Source organism: Rattus norvegicus, chromosome 1, assembly GCF_036323735.1.
Source record: "Rattus norvegicus strain BN/NHsdMcwi chromosome 1, GRCr8, whole genome shotgun sequence".
NCBI classification, from domain to species: Eukaryota; Metazoa; Chordata; class Mammalia; order Rodentia; family Muridae; genus Rattus; species Rattus norvegicus.
In genome coordinates this window covers 26,103,425-26,117,206 of record NC_086019.1, presented here as the reverse complement: position 1 = coordinate 26,117,206, position 13,782 = coordinate 26,103,425, and the positions used below count along the sequence as shown (strand labels likewise).

Below are 13,782 nucleotides of genomic sequence, written 5' to 3'. Positions count from 1 at the left end.
TGCAAAAGCTTATTTTTACTCTGGGTTAAAATTACCCTCAACAAAATATGGCTTGCCAGGATAGGTCCGTAGCACATTGGTAGATTCTTGTTTTCTATGTGGGTGATAGGTTCTTGTCAGAGATGTATCAGCAATACTAGTTACTGTTGTTAATGTAGCAAAGTATTTTTATTTAAAAAGCCCTTATTCTTGCATTGCTGGGTCTAAAGTCATTCTAGTATTTGGCATTTTAGCACTCACTTGCCAAAGTTTGACGTTTCTGTCTAAGCATTTGTGGTGGCTTTCTGCCATTTTGAACAGCTCTCTAGGGCCTCGAAGTCCAGCTGTTTCACTAAACTGTATTGTGAAGTTAATTCCGAAGGGGGATAATGAAATTCCAGCATCTACCACGGTGTCTGTAAATCAACATTTTTGATTGAAGGAACCAGCTTTTCTCCCTGGGTAATGGGAATGAGGAGTTAATATGCTAATTTAGCCCCTTTGCTCTCTGGTTTTGTAGTAATTCTCTCGCTTATGCCTGTGCACATGTCAATCTTAGAATCTGCTGGTGGAATGGACAGCCAGCTGTCTGAGTGCTGAGGCAGAGACGCAGATTAGGTATTCCCTTGGGGGTCTTTAGTCAGGATTCCAAATGCACAGTTTATCTCTCAGAAACTGGGTTCCCCCTAGAGAAACTTTAAAAGTTGTTTTGCTTTTGCCAAGAATTTTTTTTTGGATGTCAGTTTAATTAACAATAAGCCAAAGAAAGAAAAACGAGTTCATTGTGGTCTCTGTTAGTGCTGATTTCCTACTCTTACTTGGTGAGATTTTTTTTTATTGAAATTAGCTTTTCAGAAGCACCTAAAATTTCCATTAAGAATGAAAGGGAAAAACAATGTAGTATCTAGGTGTTCTGAGGTAGGGTCCCACTTCCTGCTTCTAGATAATAATCTAGTATAATTAAGAAATTTTCATAAACCACAAAAGTGTCCAGAGATTGAAACCAAACAGAGATTGAGAGAAAAAAGCATATTGGGTGTTCTTACAAAATATAGGAAGTTCATGTGTTCCAAAATATATCGACAATGAATTGAGTGAGAGATACTGAGATAAACAGAGTCTGCAAAGGTGTAATGTAGTACATCCCTTAAAAGAGTTATATCTACTGATAAGTCACATATAAACAATGGCAACATTATCACATGTTAATATAGAATTAATACATGGCATAATTGATGTCCAAACTAAATAAAGATAGAAAACAATTTTACAGAAAATCATTTGACCCAAAAATGAGGAATCGTTCATGGAATTGGAGATTGAAGATGAGGACAAGTGGTTTAGGAAATATAAAATGAAAGACACAAAGAAGCAGAGAGAAAAGTGGCACAGGGAGAACAGTATTGTTCTCTGGAGTTATGAAACTCATGTTACAACTAAACGTAGCATTTAAGGTAAAATGAATCAGAACACCATGAAAATGAAATGTTTCTAAACTTGTGATAGTTCGTCTTTGTGAATGATGCTATGCTAAACAAAGGTAGGACAATTAGATTTGTTTTTTATGCATGCCTTGTTAGGAGAAATGTGAAACAACATTAACAACAACAGTAACAAATGATAAATATATACACAAATTTTCACATCTCAGACCATATATTATTGTATTGAATGATTCAGTAATGTCACATCTACAGCAGGTATCCTGCTCTGACATTTGGAAATAGACTTCTTTCTTCTTGTCCTCACAGTCTCTGACTAGGTAAATCTCACTTTTTTTCCACATCCTTTAGTGTCACCAGTACAAAGGTGACTTCTCCAAACATTTATGAGATCAGGTGCTATTATCTATGCCAACATGACATTTGGCTTATTTTCTCTGTGGCAATTACACTAAATGCAATTAATTACTCTGCAATTATTAGTTTGGCACTTTTCATCTATTAGAGTGTAGACATTTCATTGAAAAGGAAGGTATTTGTCTTGCCAAAGAGAATCTTCATCAGTCGACGGATGTTCTCTGCATATTGCTGTGTAAAAATAGGTTAGGGAGGGGATAAGAGAACCTGGGTAGGAGAATATCAAAAAGCTTATTTTGAAAGAGTTTAATGACTGAATTATAATTAAGCAGTATAAGAGAGAGAAAGATGAGTGGGCTACTCTCTCTATTTCTAGGTTGGCGATTAATGTACACTGTGGGTAAATAATAAGGCAAAGGTTTCTCTTAAATTTGAATACTCTTGGAATAAGTTTACTAGATTACAGTTCACTAAATTATGTTTTCTTTCCTTTGGAAAAAGTGTGAAAGCATTCTAGTCTTGCTTATCCTAAAACCATTCAACATGAATTATTTCTCTAAAGTTTTGACACATATTTTTTTAGTCACTGCTCTTTGCTTTTGGTTCAGGAGACTATATACATCCTTGTGTTGATATTTCTGATATTCATCCAATATAAAAACTGGACTATTTTTTAAACATACTGTGTGTGTGTGTATGTGTGTGTGTGTGTGTGTGTGTGTGTGTGTGTGTGTATGAGAGAGAGAGAGAGAGAGAGAGAGAGAGATCTTCCAAATTATTGATTTAAAGGGTGAAAAACTTAGGAACATTTTTATCTTTTATGTCCATATATTTTAGTCTGCTTATGCCTAGATGTGAAATAAAGGTAATCATTTTTAAGTTTTATCTAATTATATAAACAAATCTTCATGGTAGCCAATGGGTGAATTCTGCAGGTACTTTATAAACTAAACTGTCATGCAGTTATCCCATAACTTCTGTTGATTCAAATTAAAAGTGCTATCTGCTTCTTTCCAGTTTCGCACAGAGAAAAGGAGAAAGGAAAAGAAAAATTAAAAGGAGAAAAACCTGAGAAGAAAGGTATGTAGTTGTTCTTTGTGCCACTTTAACATTAAAGAATTTTTCCCTTTGGCATTTATCCTCATTATATTTAGACTTTAAAACTGATGGCTTCTTCTAAAAGATATATTATGGTTATATTCATGGAAAAAGACCACAAAAGAGAAATCTCTGAACTAAAGAGAATAAAGTATTAAGCTCTTGTCCCCATGTTACTTTTAAGATATATGCCAGCCTTTCTTCTAGTAGTTTTGAGCCTGCCTTAGAGAATATTACTTGAGAGAAGAATAAAAAATCTGGTCATTTTTATAGATGAGGCCATTTTCCTCATTTTAATTAAATTGCCTATTATCTTACATGTTTGATATCGCTTATTTATTGGGCAGGGTTAGGTAAGACAGTTTCACTGTTTAAATCATGAAGATGAATATGAAAACCTTCCCCACCCTGCTCTAATCTGTATTTCCCATTCTGTCTCACCCCATGTGCTGACACAGCCACTTGTGCGAGGCTTTGTGAAGCTCACTCGAACTTTGTTAACAATATGTACACAATCGCTATTTCTATAATGTATGTATCACATAAATTAAGACAGCTAAAGATATATATATATATATATATATACATATATATCTTTTCCATCATATTAGTAATTTATATTATTGTTTCTCCCTTTTTTTCCAAAATCTAACATGTCTTATATTCTGACATTCCTAATCAAAAATACATCCTAGAGAACTTTCCATACCTATTTTTCAAAGCTTTATAGTATTTGAGAGAGGAGGCGATCTTACATCACAAGCCTTAGCTTACTATTTGTAGAATTTACCTTAATGTGATTTTAGTGTTGTAGACTTCCTTCTGATTCACAGTTCATATCTCTTGCCCATTTATTGCAGTGTGTGTGTGTGCGTGTGTGTGTGTGTGTGTGTGTGTCCGTGCCTACACATTCATGTACTGTGGTATTTCTACTTCAGGAACGTTATTAGGACCTTTATTAGAAATTAAGTGTAGGTGGGCTGAAGAGATGGCTCAGTGGTTAAGAGCATTGAGTGTTCTTTCAGAGGTTCTGAGTTCAGTTCTCAGCAACCACACGGTGCCTCACAACCATCTGTAATGGGATCGGATACCCTCTCCTGGTCTGTCCAAAGATAGTAACAATGTACTCAAGTACAAGAAATAAATAAAATTAAATAGGAAGAAATTAAGTCTATACTAGTAGCTCTTTAAGTTTCATAAAATGTTCCTTGGTTTACATTTTTCTTTGATACATTGCACTCTCTCTCACTGTTTTATGTGAAGTAAGATTACGGTTTGATATTTTCCTGGTGTTTAGATCACATTTCAATCCTCAATATCATAGCTGACTGACTTTTCTGGTTGATGGAACACTGCAGCTTAGATAGAATATGTAGAATGAATGTGATATTTATGAAGCAGAGCAGTGGAAACATGTTTCAGTATGACTTATTACATATTCATTCTTGAATATTAGAATAAATAGTGCACTTTTATTAATATTTGCCTAGTGGAAATTTCGTTGAAATTTGTAGCTATTATCCGCTTTGTCTGTCTCAGGCATATTTGTGCATTTCTCATATGATGGTAAGATAGAGAATTATGAACATAAAAGTCTATGTCCCGACAAAATCAAATAATTTCGTGGTTCATATTAAGTTTCAAGTTTCAATATTACTGAATGTTTTCTTTTAATAATTAAAAGAATGCCCTTAAATTAGACATGTAGAGAATTTACTCAGAATAAAAATCAGAGATAGAATAATTCCTATAAGTCTTCCTCTGTTTACATATGCCAATTAAAGATGTTTATGTTTTAATATGCATTATTGAAATGTTGACACTTTCCATAAATTAACTGTTTATTTGAAATATAGGAATATGTTACACATGCTATCAGACCTCTGAGGTTATCTTCATTTTAACACTAAGACCTAACACTGTCTTCCTATTTACAGAACAAACAAATGTTAAATAAATTAATGTTGATTAATTACATTAAATATCGGGAAGCTATTTCTCAGGTATCATGTAGGACATTACTAAATTAAAATATCTGTTATTTTAATAATAATTTTCATTATTTTATTCAGTATTGTTGATCCTAAAAGAGGTGTATAACTCCTTAGGGAATCATTGACAATGTTTTGTTTGTCAGAATGATGTGATATACAAGAATCAGTGAGCAGGTACTAGAAAGGTTCAGCCTCTTTGTGATGCTCAAATCAGTCTGATATATCAGTAAGTTGCTCTTTCCAAAATGTCCATGATGCTCTTGTTAAGGAACACGTTGTTTAATTGTTCTTCAGCTATAATGTAAATATCTCCTGTTATTAATGCTAAAGAGTTACTTTCACAGGATATATGTGCTTTATTTTTGTTTAAAAATTTCTCATTTTTAGTTTCCTGAAAGCTTCACATATTTGTCATAGAATCAGTAAAAGAAAGCTGACAGATCTAGCTTTCAACATACCATCTATTTGTGTGGTTGGGTTTTCTGTTTGTTCTGGTCAGGATCTAACTACTTAGCCCTGGCCATCCTGGATAACCTCAATCTCACAGAGATCTTCCTGCCTTTGTCTTCTGAGTACTGGAATTAAAACCATTCACTACCGTACCCACCTATTTTCTAAATTTTAATTAATTAAAAATAATTAATTAAATTAGACTAATAGTACAGACATGGATTGTCTGTACTATTAGCTGTCCTGAAAGTAGATCTTTAGACCAAGCTTGCCTTGAACTCACAGAGATTCACCTGACTCTGCATCTCAAGTGCTAGGATTAAAGATGTGTACCGTCATTGCCTGGCTACTTTCTGATTTTTTGTGACAAAGCTTATTTTGATTCTGTACACTATTACCTACTGATTACGGTATTCCTAAGATGGGTCCAATAGTGCCATAAATCTCCAGTTATTCTATAGAACTGTAATTAGAAGGAAATTGGCTTTGAAAACTATTAAAACAATGTGTGATTTGTAATTTGCTAATGTTACTTTTCTGTTTAAGCAACTCACAAGGAGAAACTTGAGAAAAAAGAAAGAACAGAGACAAAGATGGCAGCAAAAGGTACCCCTTCTCTTTTATTATCTTCAGTTTTGACTTTTGTTGATGGCTAGAGTGTACATTTGGGGGAAGTGTGAAGTTTTGTAATAATTTTCCTCTTCATTTAAGTATAATGATTTAATATTGGATATCTACATTCCAATGTACACATGGAAATGTACACATGGGAAGAAATTTGAAGGTTTGTAAAAATTTTCCATTTCATTTAAATATAATGATTTAAAAATTTATATCTAAAGGCTAATAAAACCAAAACACAGTTTTTAAAAATATCAAAATGTGAAAGGAAGATAAAGTGTCCTCACATGTGAGTGGTAGAATTTTGGTCTGTCTGACCTTTGTCTCACAGTCTCATCCCCTTGCCATGGGGGAGGTAGGCAAGTATGATCCAATAATAGAAAAATGACCCTGTTGTAACTGTCTACATTCAATAAACAGTTCCAAAATACTTAGGAGCATAGAAATTTCACAGGATGGAAAGCAAGTTTTGAAGTGTGTCTTCTTATCCTCCATGGCTACCATGAAAATTACGAGGGTCACAGCAAAATCTTGATTTTTATGTTGAATAAATGTGGAAGCTTAGTTCTAGCTAAGGAAACTCACTAAAGGGCACAGTAGACTGATGACTTTATTTTGGTCTTGTGAGTCCTGTGAGGAAATAAGAATTTGTACACAAAAAGCATTGATACATTTCAAGTCTATAAAGTCATCACTTCCTTATTTTGGAAGGTTAATTGACCTATAGTTTTTTTTACCCTAAGTTGGTTTGCCAAATGTTTTAAAATATACATTTTTAATTAATACTGCAATACTGTCTCCTCAAACAGAACAAACAAATGTAAATATTTTCCATTTATTTTAAAAATATGAATTTGATATGAATGTAAGATCAATATAAAAGTTATATTGGAGCAATCTTATTCCAGTATCATTAAAAAAGATCCTACCTCTTTGTGGGAAAGAATGTATCACTATGAAATGAATATTTATATAAGAATAATTGAATTTTTTGAATAGGTTCTAAAGGAAAAATCTGTGGTTACTACAGTTCTAGCAATAGGAAACAGACATATCTGCTCCTGCATTTATCACTGAGAACACAAGTTCATGTCAAAATACTTATCTTTTTATGTGGAAGCTGGGATTGATTTCAAGTCCTTACACTCTTATGACAAGCAATTTACCAACTAAACAATCTCCCTATCGCTCCAAATTCTTAAAATTATGTTAAGATGAATTCTTTAAATAAAAATTCCAAATTAGAATATTCAAACACCAAATGCAAAGTTTTATCTTTGTAAAAATAATTAGAAGCAGGTATGTTGGTTCATAGTGCTAAAACAATAAATTCTCTCAGCTACTTAGAATAGTACCCACTCAGTCTCAAACTACACATGGCTCAAGTTTGGTTCTTCTAGTTCACTGAGGCTCCCTTTAACCCTCTGTTATTTGTCACGTGTTCACACTGACATGATAGTTGATTGTCCTAGGCCTGGCAACAGAAAAAAATCAGGATGGAAATTATGATATTGTGAAATTGTGAAAGTTGACTACTATGAAATTTTAATCCAATTACTTCCGCCATAATCTATTGGTTAACATATTATAAGACTAATCAACATACACTAAGAGAAGAAGGGGTTATTGGAAGTCATCTTAAGTCTACCAATTACCAATGCTTCCTATTTTAATATGTTAATACTGATAGATATATGTAAACAAATTACATACATTTTTATACTTATGTAATCTTCTCATGTATGTATGCTCTCATGACAAGCAATTTTACCAACTAAACAATCTCTCCATCTACCTTTATATCTCTATATCTCTATATAGAGAGACTATATTAGGAATGGCAAATGTATACATGCTCTTTATATGATATGTGAATTTCTAAAAATATAAAATAAGGATAAAAAGGCCCAAACTAAGCAGGCGACATTGAGTTAAAAATTAAAATGAATTCCTTTAGAACATTGTGATCAGCATTGAAGCTAATGACTCCTGATGGTACTTTCAAATGACACCGTGTGCTTTCTGTTCTGTTTCAAACACAGTGTGTTCAAGTACAATAATTTTCCAGACCATCCTAGAAACTCTTCTTGAAAGAAACATGCATATTCATTGTCGTCCTGTGCTTGGTGCTTATATTAGACACTCTACCCAGAGTGCCTATTTTTTTGTAGATCATAAAAATAACAGAGAGGAAAGAAGAGAAGATAGGATGAGAAGTCTAGAGGTGTGAACCCAAGTTCTGTCTGGTTCTCGCACCACCCTGCTGTTTTCTAGTGAAAGACAAATTTACTTGTTTTCAGAAGTTGATGGTACAAGAGGGAAGTCTTCATTTTCATGCAAAAAAGTTATTATAATGCTTCCATTGAATGTGTGGTCTGTCTTTAAGAGAATTGACTTTGCCAGTTATAAAATTCAGTGGTATTAAAATACATCAGACTTTCACTAATGGTTAACTCAACAGTAACATTTATGCAGCGAGAAATCCATGAAAAATTTTACAGTGATTATGTTGGATAAGTTGGATGCCATAATGTCTATCCCAGTGAAATCACAATACAATTTGTCTTTGAGGCATGTTGTTGTAGTACATATTACTTGAGGGTTTCTATCCCACCTTAGATTATTTAGTTCCCAAATAAAAGAAATTATTTTTATATTTATCATATAAATACATGTTTATATTTTTATATTTATCATTTAAATATATGTTTATATTTTTATATTTATAATAAGCATTAAGGCACTAAAGCTGGACAGATAGCTCTATGCTATATTGTCTACTTTGCTGTTAATAATCCTGAACTACCGTTTGCCATGCTCTGCCTGAGCCACTCCTATTCCGGTTCGGTGGCCCTCCTGCCCACGGCTCATGGTCCACCTACAACATGCTACCTTCTTCCTTGTTTCTTTCCGGTTCGGTGGCCCTCCTGCCCACGGCTCATGGTCCACCTACAACATGCTACCTTCTTCCTTGTTTCTTTCCCTCTCCCCTCTTGTCTCTGCTGAGATCTCTGAGCCCAGCATCCGAAGTCCCACCTACCTCTCTTCTGTTCAGCTCCAGGCTGTAGGTATCTTTATTCAACCACCCCAATAGTAAAACCAGAAATCCAAAGCAGTCTCTTCACCTGCAAATTAAGGAAGAGATTCACCTTGCTGATGCCATGTACATCAAACACAACATATTTATAAGTTTATAATATCCTAGTAACAATATTTGCAAGGATATCCATTTTCTATTGTCTTGTTTGTCACTTAAAATGGTACTTGAAGAATAATGAAAGTTGAAGAATTGTGTGACTAAAGAAAAATAACCGTCTTAACTTCTTGTAGAGGACAAGAAAATTAAGACTAAGGAAAAGACCGAAGAAAAGGCTAAGAAGGAAATGAAAGTTGGGAAACAGGAGAAAGCGAAACCAGCAGCTGCAAAAGCCAAAGAAACTCCGAAAACAACACCGAAAGCCAGAGAGAAGGATGACAAAGAAACGCCAGCTGTGCCCAAGCATGAGCAGAAAGGTAAACTTTCCAAGGAGGAGAAGGAGGCAGTAGGAGGTCCTAAAAGAATATTGGACAAGAAGCAGATATAGTCAAGTTAAACTCCGAAAAAGACTAAAATTAAACCTCAGATGGAGGAAAAAGATATCCAAGTCAATATGCCTGAAGTACATACGGCCACTGGGTATTAACATACAAATAAATATAATAAAATGCATTCAAATAGCTAGACGTATTTTCAAGTGTTTTAAATACGGTGGAGTGATCACCTGAAGTTATTTAAATTTGGGGCTGCATACTGAATCTCGAGGATTTGGCAGAACAATTAATCAATTGTATGGGTTAGACTCTGGGAAAGGCGGTTTTAAACATTGACAACAGCAGCATCTCTCAAGGTGTTGTTGCTCCAGGAGTCAGTGCATAATTCATATAGGAAAATGAATATATAAAAACTTCACTTCCTCGATACTGATACCATTCAGAGCATGCACATTAAATTATCAAATCATTTCATTGTTGTAGGAAACCTGCTATATAATAACGAAGTGTTGGGCGCTTTTCTATTCTTCTTAAAAATGTTTTAACTATAAGATATATGGTCTGCATAGGACAGTCGTACTTTTCATCAACTATGATGTATTACTCACTTCTCAGAAATAGACCATTTACAGAGAGGAAATTCTTTACAGAAGGGTGCTGTGTGAAATTAAAATGGTCACCAAGGTCCTCTTTGTCCCACCATTAAGGTGCTTTTTGGGTTTGGATCTCCAAACCCATTCCTCAGTCCAGGTTACTACAAATCCTGATCTTCACATAATACACAGTGTCTGCTCTGTGGAATCTGTTTCTGAGAAATATGTATCTTTTCTTGTGAATGTTACAAAATAAAAATTTCCTTGACTCCAGTACCAATTGAATAATTTTATTCAAAACCCAAGATGGACAACTTGGTGTCTATACAACTTTATTGTGACTTTTAAACTTTTTAATAGGAAGGCTATTTAAATGGTACAACTGGAAACATTTTTTCTCTTACAAACTACATAATATGAATTACATTCTCTTTGTAATTTCATCATATTTTCCAACATCACAATGTTTATAAACTTTGATATGTAAGTAATGCATGTAAACTTTAATTTACGTAACAAAAGGCACATGTATAGAACATATTTAAGGAATCAAGAAAAATCCTCTTTTCGTGGTTCATAAACTTTATGTAAATTTCATTCATTTCAATTTAACTTTGGAAATTTGAACCTATTGTTTTCAAGATGATTACAGGATCTTGAAAATTGAAAATATAAATTTTTATCCTTAAAATAATATCACATATGAATGTGTGCACTGTAAAAGGATATAATAATGAGAAATACTTTAAATGAGTATTTCACTGTGATAAAAATCAGAAACGTTAATCATTTGCTTCACTATATGGACAGTTGGATTCTATGTCAAATTCAGATCACCCTTTAAGGAAGAAAATTGTAACATGAAACCAAGTATACTTAATCTATAATTTTATAATGTAAAATGTCAGAATACTTAGCAAGTAACTAGGCACATGACTAACATTTGAGATTTTTAGTGTCTCCCAGGGCTTGGAAACCACACTTCAGTTACTTTAGGACACTTTCAAAGGGTGTTTATTTTCCAGGTCACAAATACTATATTTTGCCATATCACTAATGAAATTTATTAAAGGTAGGATTATATGCCAGTTCTGTTTTCAATTTACTGTCTTGATTGTTATGTGAAGAGCGAGTTAGGCATTATAAGGAAGAGAAGTATCAAAGTGATTCTAACATCTAAATAAACCCAAAGGCTATGGCGTGGTACCTACTGAGTACTGTTACAACCAATAAAGAAAATGATATAATTTGGTAGATAATAATTCAAACTGTAATGGCTGGTCAAAGAATAATAATTTGTTTCTTTCCTTTTCTTTTTTAATTTTCTGTTCTCTTTTTCCTCATTCTTTTTTCTTTCTTTTCTTTTCTTTTTTAACTAAGGAGATATTTAAGAGCATTTGATTTTAAAACATAAGTCATGTGATCATAGTAATGTAAACAAAATAAAGATACGGTGTTTTCTATTTTTTAAATAGCTTTGATTTTTAAATTCCTAAACTGATAACACAACAAAATCGAGTTATTGTGAAATAAGGTTTATTTGCTACGTTGAAGTATGCTGAATAAGGGCAGATACACACAAACATAAATGTAAATAAATATATACATATTTTATGTTCAAATTAATGCTGTTTGTGTGTCTGTGTATGGATTTGCGCAGAAGAATTTAGGTCCTCTAAAGATGAGAAGAAAGATGAGAAGAGGTCAACAGGTTCACCGGAGCTGATTCTGAAAGTGGAATTTGGCTCTTCAAGTGCAGAAAACAGCTGGGAATTGGGTGTTCTCTCCAGCCCCTCATACAAACAGATTAAAAAATCACTTTAAAAATCCAATTCACTTGGGTTTTGTTTAGGGGCACAATCTTATCTAGGACAAACATTTGTTGGTAAAATTTGCTTATAGAGTAAAATTATCAATAAACACCTCATTGTTTATATATATGATTTATAATATATATATAATATATATGTTTATAATATATATGTTTATAATATATATGATTAAAACAATAAAATGCCTACTATAAAGTTACCAATACTTATTATATATTCTTTTTATAGAGCATTTCAAGTTCACTCAAAGCAAGGTAACAAAGTTGACATGATTTGACATGTCTCCCTGGTTTCTGTGGGGAAGTAAATATCTCACAGCTGTTACACACACTATACTCAGCTTTTTGTCATTTTCATCCTTTTAACCATGACTCAAGTACTGGTGGAACCCAGAGAAAGCATAGCTGTCAGAATCTGCCATAGAGCAACACACCACACTTACCCTAGCATGACTAGAGATGATTTTTTAAAAGTCATTTCTGCACATTTCAATTGACTGATGTTCCACAGGGAGCCCCAGCCAGACATCGACAGCTGAGTAGATTCATCAGTACTCCCTGAGGAGGCATGAAGGCAGGAATGGACAACATAAATTAATGATAGCAGAAAGGGTTTTTTTTTTCCATTTTTTTTCCCAAAGTGGTGTCAAATAGGGAATTGTCATATAGAAGTTACTATCCTATAACTACAAATGCCAGAATGGAGGGACAGTCCAGATTTTCTTTAAGGGTAGTTTCCTACTATATTCAGAAGGATTTAGAGAACTATTTCCATAAATTGATTATTCTCAAATTCAGAAAACTTGACTATGGTTTGTTCTCAGGCAAGTAAAACCAAACTTGAACCTTATAACCTTACTAGAATTTTCACAGATTGTTAAGGTCATCACTGAGGACAGGTGGAATCCAGCACTATAAAAAAAGTTTATACATACATATAATATGTCAAATGTATATATAATTCTTATATATGTATAAAATATATATACATGTACATGTATATGTATGTAATATACATGTATATTATTCTTAAGTTCCCCGTCGTATGTTGAAGTTATTAGAAAGCAATGTCACGTCTTTTACATGTAGTGAATACTTTTAAAATATATTTATATAGGTAATATTCTAGGTGTAAAAAACAACCAACCAAACAACCAAAAGCAAAACAAAACGAGACAAAACAAAAACAAAAAAATTGAATCCACAAAGGATTTTCCACTTTATATAAAAAGCGTATTAGACTATTCATAAATTAATTAAATGAATAGTTTTGGAAACAGATATCATGGGCATACATAGTCTCTTCCTTATAAACTTCAGACAGACGTGACAAATAATAAAAGAAAAAAAGCCAGGAATTTAAAATACAAGTAGCGATTTTTGTGGGAAAAAAGAAAAAAAAAAGAAAAAAGAGGAAAAAAAAAAAAAACCCGGGGTTGCAGAGAGTGATTCTGTAGTGGTATTGCTATTGTCTTGGTCAAATGTATTTTCTAAGCCAGTTATAAAATGAAAATTTAAGAAAAAAATCTGGAGTGCAAGGCGGTTAGTGGGGGGTTGATCTTAGAATGAATGATCAAGTGATTTTTTTTTAAGGTGAGGAAGCAAGCATCCTGCAGAGCCCTCTCAGAGAGGGAATTTATGAGATGGAACTCTGGAAGCCAAAGTCTCATCTCTCCTTTAGCTCCGAGTCTTTTTAAGAGTCTTTGAGAGTTTTCCATCACCTAATGTAGGACTGGTCGGTTTGAACAGACAGATAGGCTCACAATTTTTGGTCAAAGCCTGGTCAGGCTGTGAACTTGGAACACTGGTCCACCAGCAGGGGGTCTTAAAGGATGGAGAAAACCGATATCAAGCTGATTTTAAGCAGTGTGAGGAAGTCATCTTGA

The 13,782-nt window shown here is 33.4% G+C and overlaps 1 protein-coding gene across 17 annotated transcripts in view; it reads left to right on the top strand.

Annotated features, from left to right (window-relative positions):
• The window catches only part of Trdn (triadin), a 455,305-nt gene that overhangs the window by 112,863 nt on the left and 328,660 nt on the right, over window positions 1-13,782 (top strand). For all 17 annotated transcript variants that reach the window (XM_063272320.1, XM_063272316.1, XM_063272306.1 and 14 more), the window contains 3 exon segments: window positions 2,796-2,858; window positions 5,867-5,926; window positions 9,272-9,454. In XM_063272320.1, the coding sequence (XP_063128390.1) occupies window positions 2,796-2,858; window positions 5,867-5,926; window positions 9,272-9,454 (306 nt within the window).